Source organism: Pristiophorus japonicus, chromosome 15, assembly GCF_044704955.1.
Source record: "Pristiophorus japonicus isolate sPriJap1 chromosome 15, sPriJap1.hap1, whole genome shotgun sequence".
Taxonomy (NCBI): Eukaryota; Metazoa; Chordata; class Chondrichthyes; family Pristiophoridae; genus Pristiophorus; species Pristiophorus japonicus.
This window is the reverse complement of record NC_091991.1, coordinates 63,022,938-63,045,705: the sequence shown is the minus strand read 5'-3', so window position 1 is coordinate 63,045,705 and position 22,768 is coordinate 63,022,938. Positions and strand designations below refer to the sequence as shown.

General features: G+C 45.6%; 1 protein-coding gene across 3 annotated transcripts in view; it reads right to left on the bottom strand.

The window, feature by feature from the left end:
* fbln1 (fibulin 1) overlaps positions 1 to 22,768 on the bottom strand; it is a 219,023-nt gene that overhangs the window by 141,149 nt on the left and 55,106 nt on the right. For all 3 annotated transcript variants that reach the window (XM_070900531.1, XM_070900533.1, XM_070900532.1), the window contains exon 5: positions 17,129 to 17,188. In XM_070900531.1, the coding sequence (XP_070756632.1) occupies positions 17,129 to 17,188 (60 nt within the window). The remainder of the gene's footprint in view (positions 1 to 17,128; positions 17,189 to 22,768) is intronic.

The window sequence follows — 22,768 nt, the reverse complement described above, 5'->3', positions numbered from 1 at the left end:
AAAAGTAAGGTGCCAACCTGGGGAAGCTGAACATAAGACTACATGCATGCTAAACAGCGAAAGCAGCATGCAAGAGACAGAGCGAAGCGACCCCACAATCAATGGATCAGATCAAAGCTCTGCAGTCCTGTCACAGTCGTGAATGGTGGTGAACCATTAAACAACTAACGGGAGGAGGAGGCTCCATGAATATTCTCATCCTCAATGATGGTGGAGCCCAGCACACAAGTGTAAAAGACAAAGCTGAAACATTTGCAACCATCTTCAGCCAGATGTGCTAAGTGGATGATCCATATCAGCTTCTTCCTAATGTCCCAACCATCGCAGAAGCCAGTCTTCAGCCAATTAGATTCATTTTGCGTGATATCAAGAAACAGCTGCACGCACTGATTACAGCCAAGGCTAAGGGCCAGGACAACATCCCGGCTATCGCGCTGAAGTCTTCTGCTCCAGAACTAGCCACGCCTCTAGCCAAGCTGTTCCAGTACAGCTACAAAACTGGCATCTATCTAAGGATGGATTAAGGGTGCCATAGGCCCCAGGCTGTACGCCGGCCATGGGCCCCCTATTCCCATTCATATCCTGCAGTAAATGACATTAGTGAGATAAGTCACAGGGACTAAGTCGCAGGATATACATCAGGTCAAGGTCAGGTCAGGTCTACATCTCAGGTTATGTTCTCATTGATACTATGACGACACTTATTTAATATTTTATTATGTTTCTAAACAATTAAATCGATACCTTGATGAAACCCTGTATAAACAGTAAACAACAAAGCTTTAATTTTTTTTAAATCCTTACATTTTGAAACTAAATCGACAATGGCAACAATTTAGAACAAAACAGCGCAACTTTTTTGTAAGACCATAATTTGTCATTTACATTCCATTTTCTCCACAGAGGCAACTACGTATTACATTGGTCTTTTCCTATATTTTTGTCGGCTAAACTAGTCAATGATTTTCGAGAAATCAAGTCCTCTCAGTTCTTCGCTCTCGATGTTCATGATTGAAAGACTATTAAGTCAATCTTGTCCCATTCGGTTCCTGACCTCATCCTTGATGCGTTTTAGTTTCGAGAAGGACCGCTCACCACTACAATTTGATACCATCATCGACAGATATATCCGAAGAGCTATTTCAATGCTAGAAAAGGTTTGGGTGAGGACGTATGGAGGAATTGGTACATTCTCAGCTCTGCTGATTTAGTTTGTTTGATACAAATTGAGGTTTGAAGCTCTGTTGAGGATGCCACCATGCTAGAAAACTGGATGAGTTTACTTTCAATCACAGGTTCCAGATTTTTGGGATAGGAGCAGGCAAGATTTGCTGCGGCTTAGTTGATCTCATGAGTTGAGAAAGTGGCTAGCTTGGACAGGAATCCAAACTTACAGTTGATTTCCTTGTATGTTTCAAGGCGGTGTTTCAAGGTACTGATTAGTTGATCAATGATGACAAGGAACACTTTTGAATTTCTCCTTGGGTGACAGCATAGTATTTTCAGCACTTCCATCGTCATAGCAGCGGTTGCGTACCCAGATATGCCTCTGAGCTGAATTGTACTCGTTGTGGCCAAACAGTTTAATCCCTAGGTCTTCGAAGTCCTCAAACTCTGTCCACTGGGTCTTGACAAAATTGACAAGGGACTTGAGTAAGGCCACCATGATATTCAGATTGAAGCCTGTCACTTGAAGCGAGAGATTGGTCAGGTGAAAGCGCTTCAAGACTGTGTTCCAAATAACAATGAGAATAGCTGAATCCAGTTTGACCAGTTTGTCAAAGATCAACTGAGCTTCATTTCGGCATTCAACTTTCTGTTCCACATCAGTTGCCAGGGATTCCAACACTTTGCATATGGGAGTGTAAACTTTGAGCAGGGCTGGCATTGCTTCACACCTTGCTGACCATCGAGTAGCAGAAAGCTGTTTGACGACAGACAGCCCTAAAGGCTTTAGTTTTTCATAAAGCTGTCGCCAGCGATACATTGATGCAGAGAGAAAAGTGTACAACGTCAAAAAATCTGACGATCACCGCATTCGGCACTGTTTTTCCCCACAAGGTTGAATGAGTGCGCTGCGCATGGTATAAACCTCGCATATGGGCATTGCTCTTTGATGATAGTTTGGACACCAATGTATTTCCCACATATTTGAAGCATTATCATAAGATTGTCCGTGACAATTTTGTATATCGATCCCGTTCTCATCCAGAAAGACAGTATTATTTCTGCTATTTCTTGTCCAGTATGACCAATTATCGGCAAGAACTTTAGGAACCTTTCCTCAGGACCAGTCGGTAGAACATAGCGGATGACAAATGTCAGCTGATCTGAGTGTGCAACATCTGGCATTGAATGAACAGATATTGTATAGAACTTCGCTGATTTCAATTCTTGGCTAATCGTCTCAAGTACTTTGCCGCCCATCAGATTAATCAGTTCTTGTGGAAGACAATTATGAAGTATCTGTTGCATTTGTTGGCGAATCGCTTGATGTGTTCAGCAAGAAATGCTTCATAGTTTGCGAGAACCTTCAACACACCCAGATAATTACCATTACTTGGAGACCCAACGATTTCGCCTCTGCCTTGCAATGAAAGACCTTGTTCAGAGAAACGTTATCACACAGACAGCCCGCTCTAGCACCTTGCGCCAGCACTGCCATTCATTTTCAAACTGGAAGACAATATGACCATCCACATAACCAGATCATCATAGGCAGTCCCTCGGAATTGAGGAAGACTTGCTTCCACTCCCAAAGTGAGTTCTTTGATGGCTGAACAGTCTGATACGAGAGCCACAGACCCTGTTACAGGTGGGACAGACATTCATCAAGGGAAGGGGTCGGTGGGGCTGGTTTGCCGCGCGCTCCTTCCGCTGCCTGCGCTTGGCCTCTTCATGATCTTTGCGCTGGGACTCGAAGAGTTTGACGCCCTCCCGGATGTACTTTCTCCACCTCGGGTGGTCTTTGGCCAGGGTCTCCCAGGTGTCAGTGGTGATGTCGCACTTTACCAGGGAGGCTTTGAGGGTGTCCTTATAACGTTTCTGCTGTCCTCCTTTGGCTCGTTTACCATGAAGGAGCTCCGCATAAAGCATTTGCATAGGGAGTCTCGTACAGTGCCTGCTTGTCTAGTGCACATTACTTCCGTGGCTTCTCTATGCTGGTGGCTATTTTCGTGAGATGAAATCCTCTCATCTCCATGCTTCCAGTCATTAAACCCATGAGTAAAGTGGCTACTTGCTTGTGCTGTGACCTTGCAAGCAAAGCAGTATACTCTATCATTTGAAGGTGAATAACAGAGCCACATTAGCTCCACATGTTCCCCTGTCAGTGGGTGCACATGTGTGAAGGACTTCGAGCAGTATCGTGACATCCTTCCTTGCAATGAATCACACCGGAATTTTGGAGTCTTTATCACAGTTTTGACAGTCCTCACTACCTTTTTCAATCCAATGGCTTTGCATGTCTTCTGAGATATTGTCTCCCCACAGCCCAATGTCACTTGTAAATTGCGCCTCTTTCATCTCAGTATGCTCCAGTTGGTTTTCAACTTCTTCAACTTTTTGGACTTGGAGCTCCAACTCGGCCAACTCTGGGTCCGGTGCTACTCGTGGTTTCGTTGTTGAAGTTGATTGAACAGCGTCATCTTAGCCTTCTGATCTTGAATTTATAGTTGGAAAAATTATCTAGTTTAAGCAGTTTAGCTACTTCTCATCTCTTTTGCTCCTCGCGTAACTGGTGCTCTTTCCATTTTTTCGCCCACGATTTGTGTTTAGAATGCATCTCTAGAAAAAGGGTGTCTAGAGTCTGTTTACATCAAGTCGAGAATAACATGCACCTGAGCCCTCACGGCTTCGCTCCGCTCTTGCTACATCACTTATGTCAATACTGTTTACCCTTGCCCTTAATCCCTGTATGGGCCCCACTCTCGGCTTGGTCCCCAGGCGACTGCGCCATCTGCCCTCCCCTTAATCCATCCCCGCATCTACCCGACAATGTGGAAAACTACCCTGGTGTGTCCTGTCCACAAAAAGCAGGACAAATCCAATTTGGCCAGTTACCAACCCATCAGTCTACTCTCAATCATCAGCAAAGTGATGGGAGGTGTCATCAACAGTGCTATCAAGCGGCACTTACTCACCAATAACCTGCTTACCGATGCTCAGTTTGGGTTCCGCCAGGACCACTCAGCTCCAGACCTCATTACAGCTTTGTTCCAAACATGGACAAAAGAGCTAAATTCCAGAGGTGAGGCGAGAGTGCCTTCCCTTGACACCAAGGCAGCATTTGACCGAGTATGGCATCAAGGAGCCCTAGTAAAATTGAAGTCAATGGGATCAGGGGGAAATTCTCCACTGACTTAAGACATACCTGGCACAAAGGAAGATGGTTGTGGTTGTTGGAGGTTAATTATCGCAGTCTAAGGACATCGCTGCAGGAGTTCCTCAAGGCAGTGTCCTAGGCCCAACCAGCTTTAGCAACTTCATCAATGACCTTCCCTCCATCATAAGATCAGAACTGGGGATGTTCGCTGATGATTGCACACTGTTGAGTTCCATTCACAACCCCCAAGGTAATGAAGTAGTCCATGCCCGCATGCAGCAAGATCTGGACAACATTCAGGCTTGGGCTGATAAGTGGCAAGTAATATTTGCACCACACGAGTGCCAGGCAATGACCATCTCCAACAAGAGAGAGTCTAACCACCATCCCTTGACATTCAACGGCATTACCATTGCTGAATCTCCCACCATCAACATCCTGCGGGTTACCATTGACCAGAAACTTAATTGGACCAGCGACATAAATACTAAGGCTACAAGAGCAGGTCAGAGGCTGAGTATTCTGCAAGTGTCTCACCTTCTGACTCCTCAAAGCCTTTCCACCATCTGCAAGGCACAAGTCAGGTGTGTAATGGAATATCTCTCCACTTGCCTGGATGGTGAAGCTCCAACAACACTCTCGAATCTTGACACCATCCAGGACAAAGCAGCCCGTTTGATTGGCATCCCATCCACCACCTTGAACATTCACTCCCTCCATCACCGGCGCACCATGGCTGCAGTGTGTACCATCTACAAGATGCACTGCAGCAACTCGCCAAGGCTTCTTTGACAACACCTCCCAAACCCGCGACCTCTACCATCTAGAAGGACAAGGGCACAGAATGGCGCATAGGCACACCATCACCGCCAAGTTCTCCTCCAAGTTACACATCATCCTGACTTGGAAATATATCGCCGTTCCTTCATCGTTGCTGGGTCAAAATCCTGGAACTCCTTCCCTAAAAGCTCTGTGGGAGTACCTTCACCACAAGGACTGCAGGGGTTCAAGAAGGCAGTTCACCACCACCTTCTCAAGGGCAATTAGAGATGAGCAATAAATGCTGGTCTTGCCAGAGATGACCACATCCCAGGAACTAATTTTTTTTAAAACCATCAGGCAGTGCATTCCAAATCCTAATCACTCGTTGCATAAAAAGGTTTTGCCTAAGTTGCCTCTGGATCTTTTGCCAATCACCTTAAAACTCGCATTATCAACCCTTCAGCCCTTGGAAACAATTTCTCTTTATACACTCTGTCTAAATCCTTCATGATTTTAAACACCTCCATCAAATCTCCTCAGCCTTCTCTGCTCCATGGGAGAACAACCCCAACTTCTCTAGTCTATCCATGTAACTGTAGTCCCTCATCCCTGGAACCATTCTAGTAAATCTCTTCTGTACCCTTGCCAAAACCTTCATGTCCTTCCTGAAGTGTGGTGCCCAGAATTAGTCACAATACTCCAGCTAGGGTCGAACTAGTATTTTATATAAGTTTAGCATAACTTCCTGGCTTTTGTACTTTATGCCTCTATTTCTAAAGCCCGAGATTCCATATGCTTTATTAACTGCTTTTTTAACCTGTCCTGCCACCTTCAAATATTTGTGCATAGGCACAAATTGCACACAATTTGTTATGTTGTCACTTGTCAAATTGTGTATTTCTTTAATTGCATGCAAAATATTAGTTTACAGGTAAATGGCTTTGCTGCAGTTGTGCCTCTTGGAATTTTGCGTAAAATTGTACCATTTAGTATGTATGGTCTCTCCTTATTCTTCTTACCAAAATGTATCATCTCACACTTTTCTGCATTGAATTGCATCTGTGATGTATCCACCCATTCCACCAGCTTGTCTATGTCTTCTTGATATCTGTTACTATCTTCCTCATTGCTTACTACACTTCCAAGTTTTGTATCATCTGCAAATTTTGAAATTGTGCCCTGTACACCCAAGTCAGAGACATTAATGGATATCAAAAACAGCAGTGGTCCTCGTACTGAACCTTGGGGAATGCCACTGTATTCTTTCCTCCAGTCCAAAAAACAGTTTCACCACAATTCTCTGTTTTCAATCCCTTAACCAATTTTGTATCTATGCTGCTACTGCCCTCTTTATTCTTTGGGCTTCAATTCTTCTAACAAGCCTAATATGTGGTCCTTTATCAAACGCCTTTTAAAAGTCAATTTACATAACATCAACTGGACTGCCCTGATCTGTTACCTCATCAAAAAACTCAATTAAGTTATTCAAACACAATTTGCCCTTAACAAATTTGTGTTGGCTCTCCTTTATTAGTCCATGCTTGTCCAAGTGGCTGTTAATTTTCTCCCACATTATTGTTTCTAAAAACTTCCCCACCACAGACGTTAAACTGACTGGCCTGTAATTGCCAGGTTTCTCCTTCTCCCCTTTTTTGAACAGAGGTGTAACATTCGCATTCCTCCAGTCCTTTGGCACCATTCCTGTCCCTAAAGAGGATTGGAAAATCTTCAGTGACCAGTACCTCCACAATTTCTACCCTTATTTCCCTCAGTAACCTAGGATGCTTCCCATCCGGGTGGCTTATCTACTTTAAGTACAGCCAACCTGTCTAGTACCTTCTCTTTATTTATTGTTATCCCATACAATATCCCTGCAACCTCCTCGTTTACATAGCTTTGGCAAAGTCCTCTTCCTTGGTAAACAAGGGAAGTACTCATTTAGTACCTCAGCCATGCCTTCTGCCTTCTCCAATAGTTCTCCATTTTGGTCCCTAATCGGCCCACCACTCCTCTGACAACCCTTTTACTGTTAACATGTGTATAGAAGCTCTTTGGATTCCTTTTGTTATATATGCAGACTATAAATATACTCTCTGTGTAGTCACTGTATAGTTGCATAAGATGGAGACTTGTTACCTGATGTACTATCAATAAGGTTTACACTGTGTATATGCTATGCTGGCACCACTAGAGGGTGCAACTGGTGGAGACCGGGGTTTCCTGCCCCTGTGGCAGAGGCTGTCCACCAGAGGGCACTGCAGTGGGAGACCTGAGGGTCACTTGCATAGGTGTGCAGGGCCCAGTATAAAAGGCTGCCCACCATGTTTGTGTCTCAATCTGGAGTTATGAATAAAGGACCAAGGTCACTACAGTTTGAGCACAACACATTGCCTCGTGGATTCATTCATAAGTGCATTACAAACATAACAACTGGCGACGAGAATACAGACTTTCACGTGATTATGGCTACCTTTGGCACACTAAAAGACTTTGCAGAGGGTGATGATTGGGATGCCTTCATGGGAAAGTTCGAGCAATATTTCATGGCAAACGACCTGGCAGGGGGGACCGACATATTGACGGAGAAGCACAAGGCTATACTGCTGACCAGTTGTGGGCTCGAGGTCTACTGCTTCGTCAAGGACTTGCTGGCACCCACTAAGGGCTAGGATAAGACATACAATGAGCTAACTGAACTAATTCGCGACCAACTAAAACCGAAAGAGAGCATCCTCACGGCCAAGCACAGATTCGACACTCACTGCAGACCTGAGGGCCAGGAGATTTCAAAATATGCTGCCGACCTCAGGAGACTTGCGGCACTGTGTGATTTCGGCACGCACCTCAACGAAGCATTGCGAGACATCTTCGTTATGGGAATTGGCCACGAGGGCCTCCTTCACAAGCTATTATCTGCTGACACCACAGTCAACCTGCAGAAGACCATCAGCATCAGTTAGGCGTTCAGGACCTCGACCTGCAGCACCAAGCAAATTATTCATCCTGTGGACTCAAACCCGGCAAGTACTGTACACAGAATGGTACCTTTCACAGGGCAGAGAGCACAGACCTCAGGGTTCCAGAACTCAGAATCTGCAGAGGGCTGCTAATCGAGTAGCCCCATGCTGGCATTGCGGAGGAAACCAGAGGGCTCGCCAGTGTCGGTTTGCTGAGTACATATGCAAAGCCTGTAACACGAAGAGCCACCTTCAGCGTATGTGTAAAAGAAATACAACTCACCGTCTAGCAGAGGAGTCGGTAGATGACTTTAAATCCAGCGGGGAGTATGATGATTTGGCCAGAGAAGCAGCTCAGCCCCAAGAAGAAGTGTATGGAGTGTATACCTGCACCACCGATTGTCCTCCAGTGAAGATGGAAGTCGAGATAAATGGCGTTCCAGTCTTTATGGAAGTGGACACAGTCAGTGATGAGCCAGGATGCCTTTGAGAGGCTATGGAATGAAACATGACTCGAGCTAGTTCCAGTACAGGAAACGTTGCGCACATACACCAAGGAGCTGATCCCAGTCCTTGGTAGTGTGGATGTAAGTGTAATCCATAATGGCATGGTGCACAAGTTACCTCTGTGGATTGTTGCAGGTGATGGTCCAACACTACTAGGAAGAAGGTGGATGGGGAAGATCCAGTGGAAATGGGAAGACCTCTTCACTCCAGCAATCGATGTCTCCCGTGCTCAGAGGCAGAGCAAAACCTCACCTTCACTTGGGCCAGGCACCAGAGAACAGACCAGCACAGCACTTGAGGCACAGACCGTCCATCACGACTGTGTGGCAATGATCCGACCGGAATGGCCCAAAAGTACCTTCCCGGCTCCAGTGGCAGGACTCCTGGGGAGGAAGATCGAATTCACAGGCACTCTTCCAGCTTTTGTGGCAGAATCGCGGGAGAGAAGGATCAAGACAGTCGACCTCGAGGACAGAGGCAAGATGACGTCCCATATCACGGGATGCAATGTTGAGGGTCCAACATGTGGTGCCTAACAAAGGATTTGATTGGGGTAAAGCCAGCAGGGTTCTCTTAAAGGAGACCTGAACTTAGAGACATTGTATGCATGGCAATCAACGTAACGAACCGATTAAGATTGTAAACAAAATATTGTTGCTAAATGTCGGTACTATTCCTAATGTAAAGAACAAAATGTTGTTGCAAGATGTCGGTACCAGTCCTAATGTAAAAAACAAAATGTTGTTGCGAGATGTCGGGAATAGAGTGTCCCCAAAAGTGGCAAGCGAGCGAATTTGGGAGGGTAAAGGCACGGATCCTGATGCCCTGCCCCAGGTGTCCCCACAAGTTATCGGCCAGTGACCTCAGGAGGGTGAAGGCACTGATCCTGATACCCTGCCCCAGGTCTATCCCATGCTGCAGGCACCCGATGGCACTATTCGCCACGGACCTGGAAACAAAAACGGTGCCAATGCGCGCAGTCGGCTGCCGTTGCCCACCACCCGGATGGAGACGGCGCAGCCCGCAGACTCAGTCACTATCTCGGCCATGTTCAGGAGCGAAAGGTCAGAACCAACGAGTTCCCCAAACGGGACCTGGAACGGCCAGATTCCCAACAACGTTAGAGAGCAGGCAGAAGATTTTGCAGCCCTCAAAGGAGGACAGGGAGGCCACACACATCTGTGGCTCTGCCCACCACTAGGCAACAGCAAAGGCCCTGTGTCCTGGCTAGGTGAGCGAACCAAGACCACCCCGCTAGCAGGGGGTGCAGCGCCGCTATAAGACGACTAGGACTCCGTCCGGTTGCTCTGGAACCTGTGTCCTGACACACCTGTACTGCTACCTCAGTACTTACCATGACTGAACTATGAATGCAATCTACCCAATCCTAGCACACGACCGCAAAACGTAACGAATGTAAGTCACTGAACCAAGGTGTCACGATACAAACTGTAACTTCCTTTCTTTGTAATTGCACTGTGTCTGATCCTGTATGTTAATGTAACGGGCCTGCTGCATGATCTCGCTGTGGGGTGGGGGGGGAGGGGGGAGGGGGGGTGGCAATGGATGTGTGTAGCCATGGACACACACATGGATCACACCCAGAACCCACTGGAAACTCCACTGCATCATCGAACCACCCAAACTGTTAACCATTACCCAACGTTGTGGCAAAAGGACTTGGGGGTTAACAGGGAGAGAGCTTAGCCAAAGCACAGCCAAGATGCAAGGACTATTGGCACTTAAGTCTGGGGAGAGCTAAGCCAGAGCACATAGTGCAAAGGTAATCGGCACAAAGGACTTGGGGGAGAGTGATGTTATATATGCAGACTATTGGTATACTCTCTGTATAGTTGTATAAGATGGAGACTTGTTACCTGATGTACTATCAATAAGGTTTACACTGTGTATATGCTATGCTGGCACCACTAGAGGGTGCAACTGGTGGAGACCGGGGTTTCCTGCCCCTGTGGCAGAGGCTGTCCACCAGAGGACACTGTGGTGGGAGACCTGAGGATCACCTGCATAGGTGTGCAGGGCCCAGTATAAAAAACTGCTCACCATGCTTGTGTCTCACTCTGAAGTTACCGAATAAAGGACCAAGGTCACTACAGTTTGAGTACAACACATTGCCTTGTGGAGTCATTCATAAGTGCATTACAGACATAACACCCTTTTATGTTACCTGCCAATTTATTTTCATATTGTCTCTTAGCCCCTCTTATTTCCTTTGTCACTTCTCCTCTGCACTTTTTATATTCAGCCTGATTCTCCCTTGTCATCATCATCATCAAAAGCAGTCCCTCGGAATCGAGGAAGACTTGCTTCCACTCTTAAAATGAGTCCTTAGGTGGCTGAACAGTCCAATACAAGAACCATAGTCCCTGACACAGGTGGGACAGATAATCGTTGAGGGAAAGGGTGTGTGGGATGGTTTGCTGCATGCTCTTTCCGCTGCCTGCGCTTGATTTCTGCATGCTCTCGGCGATGAAACTCGAGGTGCTCATCGCCCTCCTGGATGCACTTCCTCCACTTAGGGCGGCCTTTGGCCAGGGATACCCAGGTGTCAGTGGGGATGTTGCACTTTATCAGAGAGGCTTTGAGGGTGTCCTTGTAACATTTCCTCTGCCCACTTTTGGCTCGTTTGCCGTGAAGGAGTTCTGAGTAGAGCGCTTGCTTTGAGAGTTTCGTGTCTGGCAATGTGGCCTGCCCAGCGAAGCTGATCAAGTGTGGTCAGTGCTTCAATGCTGGGGATGTTGGCCTGGTCGAGGTCTGTCCTCCCAGGGGATTTGTAGGATCTTGCAGAGACATCGTTGGTGGTATTTCTCCAGCTTGCATTATTAAGCTGACATCTGTCATACGCCACCTTTTTCTGCTTCATTCTAATCTCCAACTCCTTCGTCATCCAGGGAGCTCTGGATTTAGTTGCCTTCCCTTTCCCCCTTGTAGGAACCATAGAATCATAGAAGTTTATGGCACAGAAGGAGGCCATTTGGCCCATTGTGCCTGCACCTAGACTGTACCTGAACCATTTTCTCTTTAAAGGCCATCCATTGCTCCATTACATTTTTGCCTGCCAGTCTTTGACTCCAATTTACCTGGGCCAGATCACTCCTCAATTTGCTGAAATTAGCCCTCCTTTAGTGAAGTATTTTTATTCTAGATTGCTCCTTGTCCTTCTCCATAACTATGCTAAACCTTACGCTACTATGGTCACTATTCCCGAGATGCTCTCCAACTGTGACATTCTCCACTTGATCCACTTAATTCCCCAGAACTAGATCCAGCAATTCCTCCTTTCTCATTGGGTAAGAAACATACGGATCAAGAAAATTCTCCTCAAAACACTTCAGATATTTCTCCCCTTCTCTCCCCTTAACACAATCACTGCCCTATTCAATATTGGGGTAAAGTCTCCCATTATCACTACTCTATAGTTCCTGCACCTCCCAGTAAGTTCTTTGCAAAGCTGCTCCTCTGTCTCCTTCCCACTATTTATTGGCCTATAAAAGACACCAAGTAACGAATAGCTCCTTTATTGTTTCTCAACACCAACCAAATAAATTCTATCTTTGACCCCTCAAGGACATTCTCTCTTTCTATCTCTAGAATATTTTCCTTAATCAAAAATGCTAACGTTCCTCCTTTTTTTCCTTCCCTATCTTTCCTGAATACCTTTTACCCAGGAATATTAAGCATCCAATCCTCCCCTTTTTTGAGCCAAGTCTCAATCACCACTACATCATATTCCCACGTGGCTATGTGTGCCTGCAGCTCACCAATCTTATTAACTGTACTTCGTGCATTTACACACATGCACTCCAAATCTAACTTCATCCTCTTTGTATTTTCTATGATTCCATTCAGTCATATTGACAAAATAAAGAGGCAAGAAACATAGAAACATAGAAAATAGGTGCAGGAGTAGGCCATTTGGCCCTTCTAGCCTGCACCGCCATTCGATTAGTTCATGGCTGAACATGCAACTTCAGTACCCCATTCCTGCTTTCTCGCCATACCTCTTGATCCCCCCAGTAGTAAGGACTTCATCTAACTCCTTTTTGAATATATTTAGTGAATTGGCCTCAACAACTTTCTGTGGTAGAGAATTCCACAGGTTCACCACTCTCTGGGTGAAGAAGTTTCTCCTCATCTCGGTCCTAAATGGCTTACCCCTTATCCTTAGACTGTGTCCCCTGGTTCTGGACTTCCCCAACATTGGGAACATTCTTCCTGCATCGAACCTGTCTAACCCCGTCAGAATTTTAAATGTTTCTATGAGGTCCCCTCTCATTCTTCTGAACTCCAGTGAATACAAGCCCAGTTGATCCAGTCTTTCTTGATAGGTCAGTCCCGCCATCCCGGGAATCAGTCTGGTGAACCTTCGCTGCACTCCCTCAATAGCAAGAATGTCCTTCCTCAGGTTAGGAGACCAAAACTGTACACAATACTCCAGGTGTGGCCTCACCAACGCCCTGTACAACTGTAGCAACACCTTCCTGCCCCTGTACTCAAATCCCCTCACTATGAAGGCCAACATGCCATTTACTTTCTTAACCGCCTGCTGTACCTGCATGCCAACCTTCAATGACTGATGTACCATGACACCCAGGTCTCTTTGCACCTCCCCTTTTCCTAATCTGTCACCATTCAGATAATAGTCTGTCTCTCTGTTTTTACCACCAAAGTGGATAACCTCACATTTATCCACATTATACTTCATCTGCCATGCATTTGCCCACTCACCTAACCTATCCAAGTCGCTCTGCAGCCTCATAGCATCCTCCTCGCAGCTCACACTGCCACCTAACTTAGTGTCATCCGCAAATTTGGAGATACTACATTTAATCCCCTCGTCTAAATCATTAATCTAAATCAAGAAAAGCTGTGACAAAGCAATGGGAAGAGTTTGAAGGCTAGAAATGGGAAAAGGATTACCTATCAGACAACAAGCTTTTTTTTGTATCTCGTCCACAGGACCTGCGAAGGATCTGCTTGATGAATCTCCCAATATATGGGAGCAGGATTCAAGTTTTGGATGGAAAACCTTATAGAGAGCTAACAGTGGTGGAAGAAAAAATAAATGTTGACATAAAATAAGGAACCAAGCTTTTTGGAAGCATCTTTTGCAATGGAGGATTGGAAGTAACAGTTGAGCTTCGAGGTGATACTGATGTCAAGAATATTAATAGATGATAAAGGACAACAGGTAAAGCCAAAGGTAAGCTGTTAGCTGTTGATTAGATTTTTGAGAAGGGCAAAGGAACTATGTCAGAAACAACTTTGTCTGGTCGCAGCTCAGCAGAGCAAAACAATGCTACAATTGTAAAAGTTCCAGTATTGATTTTTTTCTGCCACTAGATGTCAGTAAATACTATATGAAGTGTTGAGAGAAAAAAGAGCACAGGAATTAATGTGTGTTTAGCATTATTCCTCAAGAAGTGTGTACATTTTATAAAGGTTAAATGCTAGCATATAACATGTAGTTTGTAATAAGTGTTTTGCAAAAGAGATTTTTCAAGAATATAACAAGGAGCCTTATTTCAGGTAGGTGCACAAAAACTGCTTCAATTGCAAATAGGGCAGAAGGAGAGGGAGGAGGGTGAGGCTCTTTTACTTTCTATGCTACAAGCATAGATCAGGCTGACATTCCAAGGAGACCTGAATTGGGTTAGTTCAATTCCCAAGACACACTGAATGTGTGCTTACTTCAGATGCACCTAAGTTTGTTCTTATAAGAATTCTTGCTTTTGGTGGGAGTGGGAAGAGGCTGGAAATAATTGTATAATTTATAGGTAACTGTTTATTCTGGATATTTTACATGAAAATTTAACAAAAGCATATGTAATTGTCATCTGCATAAAGGTTTCCTTATCCACGATTGTGAGACAGAATTGAGTTAAAAAAATTTAAGGCCACAAGGTTGGCCAAATCGAGCATTTTAAAAAGGCCAGTTCTTTCTGCCTTTTCTCTCACAGCAAAATACAATCAATTATTTTGCTTAATGTTATGTAAACTACTTTCTTTCTTTGTTTTGTGGTGGTGTTTTCTTCCCCTTCCCCAATTGTATCTCCCTGCCCCACCCAACATCCCAGGCTGAGAGGGTGGTCTGCTCCCAGGGGCCTCCAGCAATGGCTCTCTGAAGCTGGATGAGTGGTACTGCGACTCCGGGATGAGACGACCTCTCATTTTCTTGCCCTGAGAAGAGGCATGTAGTCTTCACTCAGCATTTCCCCACAGTAACAGGGCAGAAAACAGAAACTCAATGCCATGAGGCTACTTCTTCCTCAAAATCTATTAATAATACTTGTATTTATATCATATCAGAATATCTTAAAGTGCTTCACAATATAAATTAATTGTGAACTATGAATTCTGTTGTTATGTAAGCAAGTGTGACAGCCATTCTTCAATAGCTACATTTCACAAACAGCACAGAGATCAATGAGCAGTTAATCGTCTTTTGGTGCTGTGAGTTGAGTGAGGAATGTTGGACAGGCCCCAATGGAAATTTCCTGCTCAAATGAATAAAACACAGAACGGCTACAGCCATAGAACCATTGAGGTTTACAGCACAGAAGAAGGCTCTTTGACCCACTTTCCACAGCCATGGCTGAGTCGGTAGCACCCTCGCCTCTGAATCAGGAGGTTGTAGGTTCAAGTCCCACTCCAGAGACTTAAGCACAAAAATCTAGGCTGACACACCAGTGCATTACTGAGGGAGTGCTGCCATGGCACTATTTCAAAGAGCAGGGGAGTTATCCCTGCTGTCCTGGCCAATACTTAGCCCTCAATCAACATCACTAAAACAGATTATCTGGTCATCATCATATTGTTGTTTGTGGGAGCTTGCTATGCGTAAATTGGCTGCCACGTTTCCTACATTACAACAGTGACTACACTTGGAAAAAAAAGTACTTTAGTGGCTGTAAAGCCCCCTTGGCATGTCCTGTGGTTGTGAATGGCGCTACATAACTGCAAGTCTTTCTGTAACGGAGCTTGCCATTCCCCTTGCTGACAGCTGCCCACAAAGTTTTCACGGGCTTTTGAGCAGCAACTAATCTGACATCTGTTCCAGTGCAGCACCCTCTACAGGGCATCTGTGAGCAGAACAAGAACAGCGAGGCTCTTTAAACAAAGCAGGAAGTTTAAATTTGTTTTAAATCATGTACAGAAAGCAGAATAAAGATGGGGAAAGACAGATGGGATTAAGAGAGAGAGAGAGATAAAAGAGACAGGCAGAAAAAGTTAAACAAAAAATTTTTTTTTGGAAATCTCCAACAATAACTAACTTCTGAAGGAATTAAACTTATAAAAAATAAATTTTCAGGGCCAGAGAGGTTGTTTGGCAGTAATTCTCAATTATCATACTGTTAAAAATTCACTTACTCCTGAATACACCAGCCCTAACTTTTTATGGGGTCGTTAGTGGAGAACTAGTGGTCAAGCATCCCAAGTTCACGCCAGTGCATGTCTTTCAATGGCGAGTTTGCTGGTGAGGACTGCTACAATGCACCTGTGGAGGAACGGGGGATCTCTGACAGCAACTTCTAGATTTCCGCATTTCAATGCGTATGTGCGGACACCAAAAGCTGCTGTCGGATTTACTCCATAATAACGGTGAGCGCTGATAGCCTCATCATTATTATTAATGCAAAACCCGGGTCAGTGTGCAGGCTCTTTGTTGGAGCAATCTAATACTAATTTCACTGCCCTCCTCTCTCCCCATAGCCTTGCACCTTCCTCTGTTTATCCAATTTATCCAATTTTCCTTTAAAAGATGCAACAACCTTCCCTGTGGCATCACATTCCATCCTCCAACAATCTTCTGTGTATAACCTCTCTTCACTCTCAGTGATAATTTTATAGAAATTTCAATGGAATGGAAAATCAGGCTACCACTCATTTTGCGCCCCTGCTGAAGGTGAATGTTACCCCCACTAGATAGTAATCACTGCCTCACTTTTTCTTTCTCTATTTCAGGAGTACAGAGCTACCCCTGATGATACTATCAATTTCTGCAGGGTGCTGCCCAAAGTCCATATCTATTCCTGTCACTGGAGTAGACATAATAATAGCACATGAGAAGTTTCATACAGAGAAAAAGCTAAAAATCCTGGAAATATATAGCCAGGGAGCCCATCTTTTCCCTTCGATTCTGATTGACCTGCTGTATCTTTGCAGTATTTTTTCTTTTCGTTCAGATTTCCATCATTTGCATTTATTGTTTCTTTTCTGCCTCAATAGTTTTAAATCATAAACACAGTAACAGGGCACACTGTAAGCATCAGTTAGTGTACAGATTTCTTTGCAACACTTAGGTATTATGGTACAATTTAATTACATCCACTTAATGTGACAGATTAAAGGTTCCATTTTGCCTTTTCACAGAATACAATGGAAACTGGTGGTATCTGGTTTTATATGTACAAAATATAGCTCTGTCCTTTCGCAAAATGTCTTATTTCACTACCCGATACAGAAAAGTGTTGAGGGTCTGTGAAAGGAAGGAGAAGTGAGAGCTTTAATCCAAGTCTCATTGCGTGGATGTAATTAGATTGACAGCAAACCTCCATACCTCTGCATCGATCATTCAGGAATGGATCCTCCAGCTCTGGCTTTCTGTTTTCTGTACCACCTGAAAAAGAAAATCAGGTATAAATGGACAACGTTCACTAGAGGGCACTCCACATCGCAAAGATCACAGATTATAGGGAGGTTTTCAGTTAATTTAGCATTTCTCCATCTTGTAAAATTGGTGGTATAAAATATTGAGGAATTTAAAGTCAATCCACTTACAGCAATAAAAATAATGGTTTCCAGAGGTTATAGATCATCCAATACACAATCAAAATGTGAGATAGCTATAGGTTCATTAAATATATTTTCTATGGTACCCAATTTTTAGATAGAAATTATATCATTCAAGAAATAAATGAAACCATATCATATCATTGGGTGACTTAACCAGCTAACACAATGATAATCAAAGAAAGATATGACTGGGACTTACATTTTTATAAATTATAAACAGGTTAATAATCCAAAGCAGAAAAAATTAACACATTGCACAAATTGAGAGATGATGGATAGATGGTACAGGAGAGGATATCTGTAAGGCTGTAACTTTAAACAGCAACATATGACAATATTCCAACACCTTCTGCAATACTTCATTTAAAAACAATTGCTAGGTTACAAAATAGGATTTGAGTTTTGAGCCTGATCTTGTCCGTATGCTGTCCACATGTTCACTGTTTAAGCCGTCACATGAAGGTAAGGATCGTGTGTTGAAAATAACGGTGAGGATAACAGTGCTTATCATTATTATGGAGTAACTCGGCAGCTATTTCTGGAGTGCACACATGCGCAGTTAAACACGCTCCTCATAGACTGCAGTACCTTGCCAATAGACTCGACATTGAAATCCATGCAATCCACGGCGTGAGAAGTCTGAATTACTGCCAGACAATTTCTCTGGCCTTGAAAATTTAATTTTACAAGTCTGGAGTTTCATTCCTTCAGAACTTAATCAGTGTTGGAGATTCGTTTCTCTCTCTCTCTCTCTTAATCCCATCTTTCTTTCTTAATCTTTATTTCACTTTCTGTAAATGATTTAAATCTAAGTTATTATTTCTGGTTTACACTTCCTGGTTTAGAATCAGCATGGCTCAGTGAAGATTCTTCAATCTGATTGGTTTTGTGCACTGTTTAGAGATGTCACAGATCCCCTGTACAGAGTGTCGTGCTTGTCATGTATTCAACTGTCATTATAACCCATGTTTCAAGTGACCTAAGTTGTACGCCGTGAGAACACTGACCACTAGGTGGTGAACTTGTGGGAGACACTCCTAACCTGGACTTTCAGATATAAAAGGGGAAGCTCCACCCACCTTCTTCACTTCAGTGCTGGCTAATAAAGGTTACTGGTCACAGAGCGACCTTCTCTCAAGTATGAGCCTCGTGTGCATTTGTACTGTATAGTAAGGACATAATATTGGCGACGAGGATGGGATTTAAACCACGCGAGCATGGCCACTAGCAGCACAGACGAGAAGTACTGTGTTGGTGATGATTGGGACGATTTTATTGAAAGACTACAGCAAAGTTTCATTACTAAGGAATGGCTGGGACAGGATTCGGCCGACAAACGCAGGGCTCATCTGACGGTTTGTGGATCCAGGACGTACTCTCTGATGAAGGACCTTCTAGTGCCAGAGAAGCCAGCGGACAAGACTTTTGAAGAGCTCAGTAAGTTGATAGGGGAACACTTTAAACCGGCGAGCAGCATGCACATGGCGAGACACCGGTTTTATATGCACCAGCGGCGAGAAGGACAAAGCGTTCCAGACTTCGTGGCAGACCTCTGGCAACTGGCGAGCCTATGTAAGTTCTCAGATGCATGCAGAGCGGAGATGCTGCAAGACTTTTTTATTGAGGGCATCGGGCACATCAGGAAACTGATTGAGACCAAAGACTTGACCCTGGAAACGGCGGCTTTGATGGCCCAGACATTTATCTCAGGGGAGGAAGAGACCAGAATGATGTATGACAAAAATCTTGGTTTAAATGCAGCAAATGGACAGGGAGTCAACATTGTTAATGCGGCACACAGTTCTCCAGGCAGACAGGGGCAATCGGACTTGCCCGAGCATGTAGTCGAATCCAAAGGGGAAATTCAACAGATACAATGGCTAGCTGAACGGCGATTCATGCCATCGCAAGGGACAATGTGGCCAGTAATGGGGCCATCAACACCTGTCAATGGTGCACTTAAGAACAGTTACAGAGACAGTCAGAGACGATCGACTGGTAATGGACCTTTTGTTTCCAACAACGGCTCATGTTGGAGGTGTGGAGGCAAACACACAGCCAGAGCTTGCAGGTATCAGCAATATACCTGCAGAAACTGCAACGTCGGCGGTCACTTGGCGCATACGTGCAGGAAGCCTGCCACCAGGTTCATGTACGAGGAGGACGGGCCCGATGTAAGCCCTACGAGGCCAAATGGACACTGGGGGAAATCGCTGGAAGCTGAAGTTCAGCGAGTTCATGTGGAGCACATATACAGTTCATACACCAGGACGCCACCGATAATGATGAAAGTGCTCCTCAATGGCATCCCAGTATCAATGGAGCTAGACATGGGGGCCAGCCAGTCCCTGATGAGTATCAAACAGTTCAACAAATTGTGGGCGTCTAAGGCCAGGAGGCCAAAATAAGTGCCGATTGACGCACAGCTACGGACATATGCAAAGGAGATCATTCCAGTGCTAGGCAGCGCCACGGTAGTCGTGACCCACAAAGATTCGGAGAACAGGTTGCCACTCTGGATTGTCCCGGGGGACGGTCCCGCACTGCTGGGGAGGAGTTGGCTTACTGTCATGAACTGGAAATGGGGCGATGTCAATGCAATTTCTTCTGTGGAGCGAATATCATGCTCACAGGGCCTCGACAAATTTGACTCGCTATTTCAACTCGGCATTGGCACTTTCCTGGGGACCAAGATAGTGATTCACATAAACCCGGACGCCAGGCCAGTACACCACAAGGCCAGAGCGGTGCCGTACGTGATGCGGGAAAAAATAGAAGGCGAATTGGACTGCCTGCTGAGGGAAGGCATCATCTCGCCAGTCGAATTCAGTGACTGGGCGAGCCCGATTGTGCCGGTGCTCAAGGCGGATGGGTCGGTCAGGATATGTGGTGATTACAAGGCCACCATCAATCGGGTGTCACTCCAAGACCAGTACCCGCTATTGAGAGCGGAGAAGCTCTTTGCGACGCTATCCGGTGGCAAACTTTTTTCAAAATTGCACCTGACCTCAGCTTACATGACCCAGGAGCTGGCGAGTGAGTCGAAGAAGTTGACCACCATCACGACACACAAGGGGTTGTTTCAGTACAACAGATGTCCGTTCGGGATTCACTCGGCCGCCGCGATCTTTCAACGAGACATGGAAAGCCTCCTCAAGTCGATTCCAAGGACGATGGTTTTTCAAGATGACATCCTCATCACGGGTTATGATACTGAAGAACACCTCCCAACCTGGAGGAGGTGCTACGCAGACTGGACCGAGTAGGTCTGCAACTGAAAAAGGCGAAGTGTGTCTTCCTAGCTCCAGAGGTAGAATTCCTGGGGATGAGGGTAGCAGCAGACGGGATCAGACCTACTGCGTCCAAAACGGAAGCGATCCAGAGAGCACCCAGACCCCGTAACACGACGGAGCTGCGTTCGTTCCTGGGGCTCCTGAACTATTTTGGTAACTTTCTTTCCAAATTGAGCACGCTGTTAGAGCCGCTACACGTGCTCCTACGCAAAGGTCACGATTGGTTCTGGTGGGACAGCCAGGAAAGGGCTTTTGATAGAGCACGCAATTTGTTATGCTCCAACAATCTGTTAATGCTATATGACCCATGTAAGAAACTTGTTTTAATGTGCGATGCGTCGTCCTATGGGGTCGGGTGTGTGTTGCAGCATGTTAATGCCAAGGGTCAGTTACAACCGGTAGCTTATGCCTCCAGAAGTCTATCCCAGACAGAAAGGGGCTACGGGATGGTAGAAAAGGAAGCGCTTGCATGTGTATATGCAGTAAAAAAAATGCACCAGTACCTGTTTGGCAGGAAATTTGAGCTGGGGACAGATCACAAACCCCTAACGTCCCTTTTGGCCGACAACAAGGCCATAAATGCAAATGCATCGGCCCGCATACAGAGGTGGGCACTCACGTTAGCCGCCTATGACTATACAATTTGGCACAGACCGGGCACTGAAAACTGCGCCGATGCACTCAGCAGGCTCCCACTAGCCACCACCGACGGGGCAACCGAGCATGCTGCTGAGATGTTCATGGCTGTTGAAGCTTTCAAAAGCGAAGGCTCACCCATGACAGCCCGTCAGATCAAAGTCTGGACAAATAGAGACCCGCTACTGTCTTTAGTCAAGAAATGTGTCCTGAATGGGGACTGGGCAGCCACGTACGGGGCATGCCCTGAGAAATTTAAACCATTTCACAGGCGCAAGAATGAACTCTCGATTCAGGCCGATTGCCTACTATGGGGAAACCAAGTAGTCATGCCCCAGATGGGCAAAGAGGTGTTCATCAGAGAACTCCACAATGAGCACCCGGGCATTGTCATGATGAAGGCAATTGCCAGGTCACATGTTTGGTGGCCAGGGATAGATGCAGACCTGGAACTTTGTGTTCGCAGGTGCAACACGTGTGCCCGGCTGGGCAATGCACCCAGGGAAGCCCCCCTTGGCCCGCCAAGCCATGGTCACGCATCCATGTGGACTACACAGGTCCTTTCATGGGAAAAATGTTTTTGGTTGTAGTAGACGCCTACTCCAAATGGATCGAGTGACATTCTCAATTCAAGCACATCCTCTGCCACAGTAGAAAGTCTACGGGCAATATTCGCCACCCATGGTCAACCGGACGTCTTGGTCAGCGACAATGGCCCGTGCTTTACAAGCATTGAATTCCAGGACTTCATGGCAGGAAGTGGTATCAACCATGTCAGAACAGCACCGTTCAAGCCGGCCTCAAACGGCCAGGCGGAATGAGCAGTGCAGATAATCAAACAGGGGATGCTCAGAATCCAAGGAGCTTCCCCTACAAAGCCGCTTATCACGCCTCCTGTTGGCCAATAGCTCCCGACCACACTCACTCACAGGGGTTCCACTCGCAGAACTGCTAATGAAAAGGACGCTCAAAACCAGGTTATCCCTTATACACCCCATCATGAAAGAAATTGTTGAGAGCAGGCACCGGTCACAATGTGACTACCATGGTGGGAATGCGAGGGCGCGATGTATTGATGCCAATGACCCTGTCTTTGTCCTCAACTACGGTGCAGGGCCCAAATGGCTCGCAGGCACTGTGATTGCTAAAGAGGGGAATAGGATTCTGGTAGTTAAACTTACCAATGGACAAATCTGCCGCAAACACGTGGATCAAACAAAAAGGAGGTTCAGCAACCCCATAGAAGAAGCAGAGGAAGAACACGATGTAGAGTTCACTCCACCACAGGTGACCGAATACCGGAACCAAGTGGAGGAGAGCCCAGTCACTATGGGCAGTCCGGACAGGCCTGAGGCACTGCAAACAGCAGACATTCAGGCCAGCGCCCAACAACCGGACCCCCAACTCAGGCACTCTACAAGGGAGCGTAAACCACCAGAGAGACTTAACCTGTGATCCCAATAAGACTTTGTGGG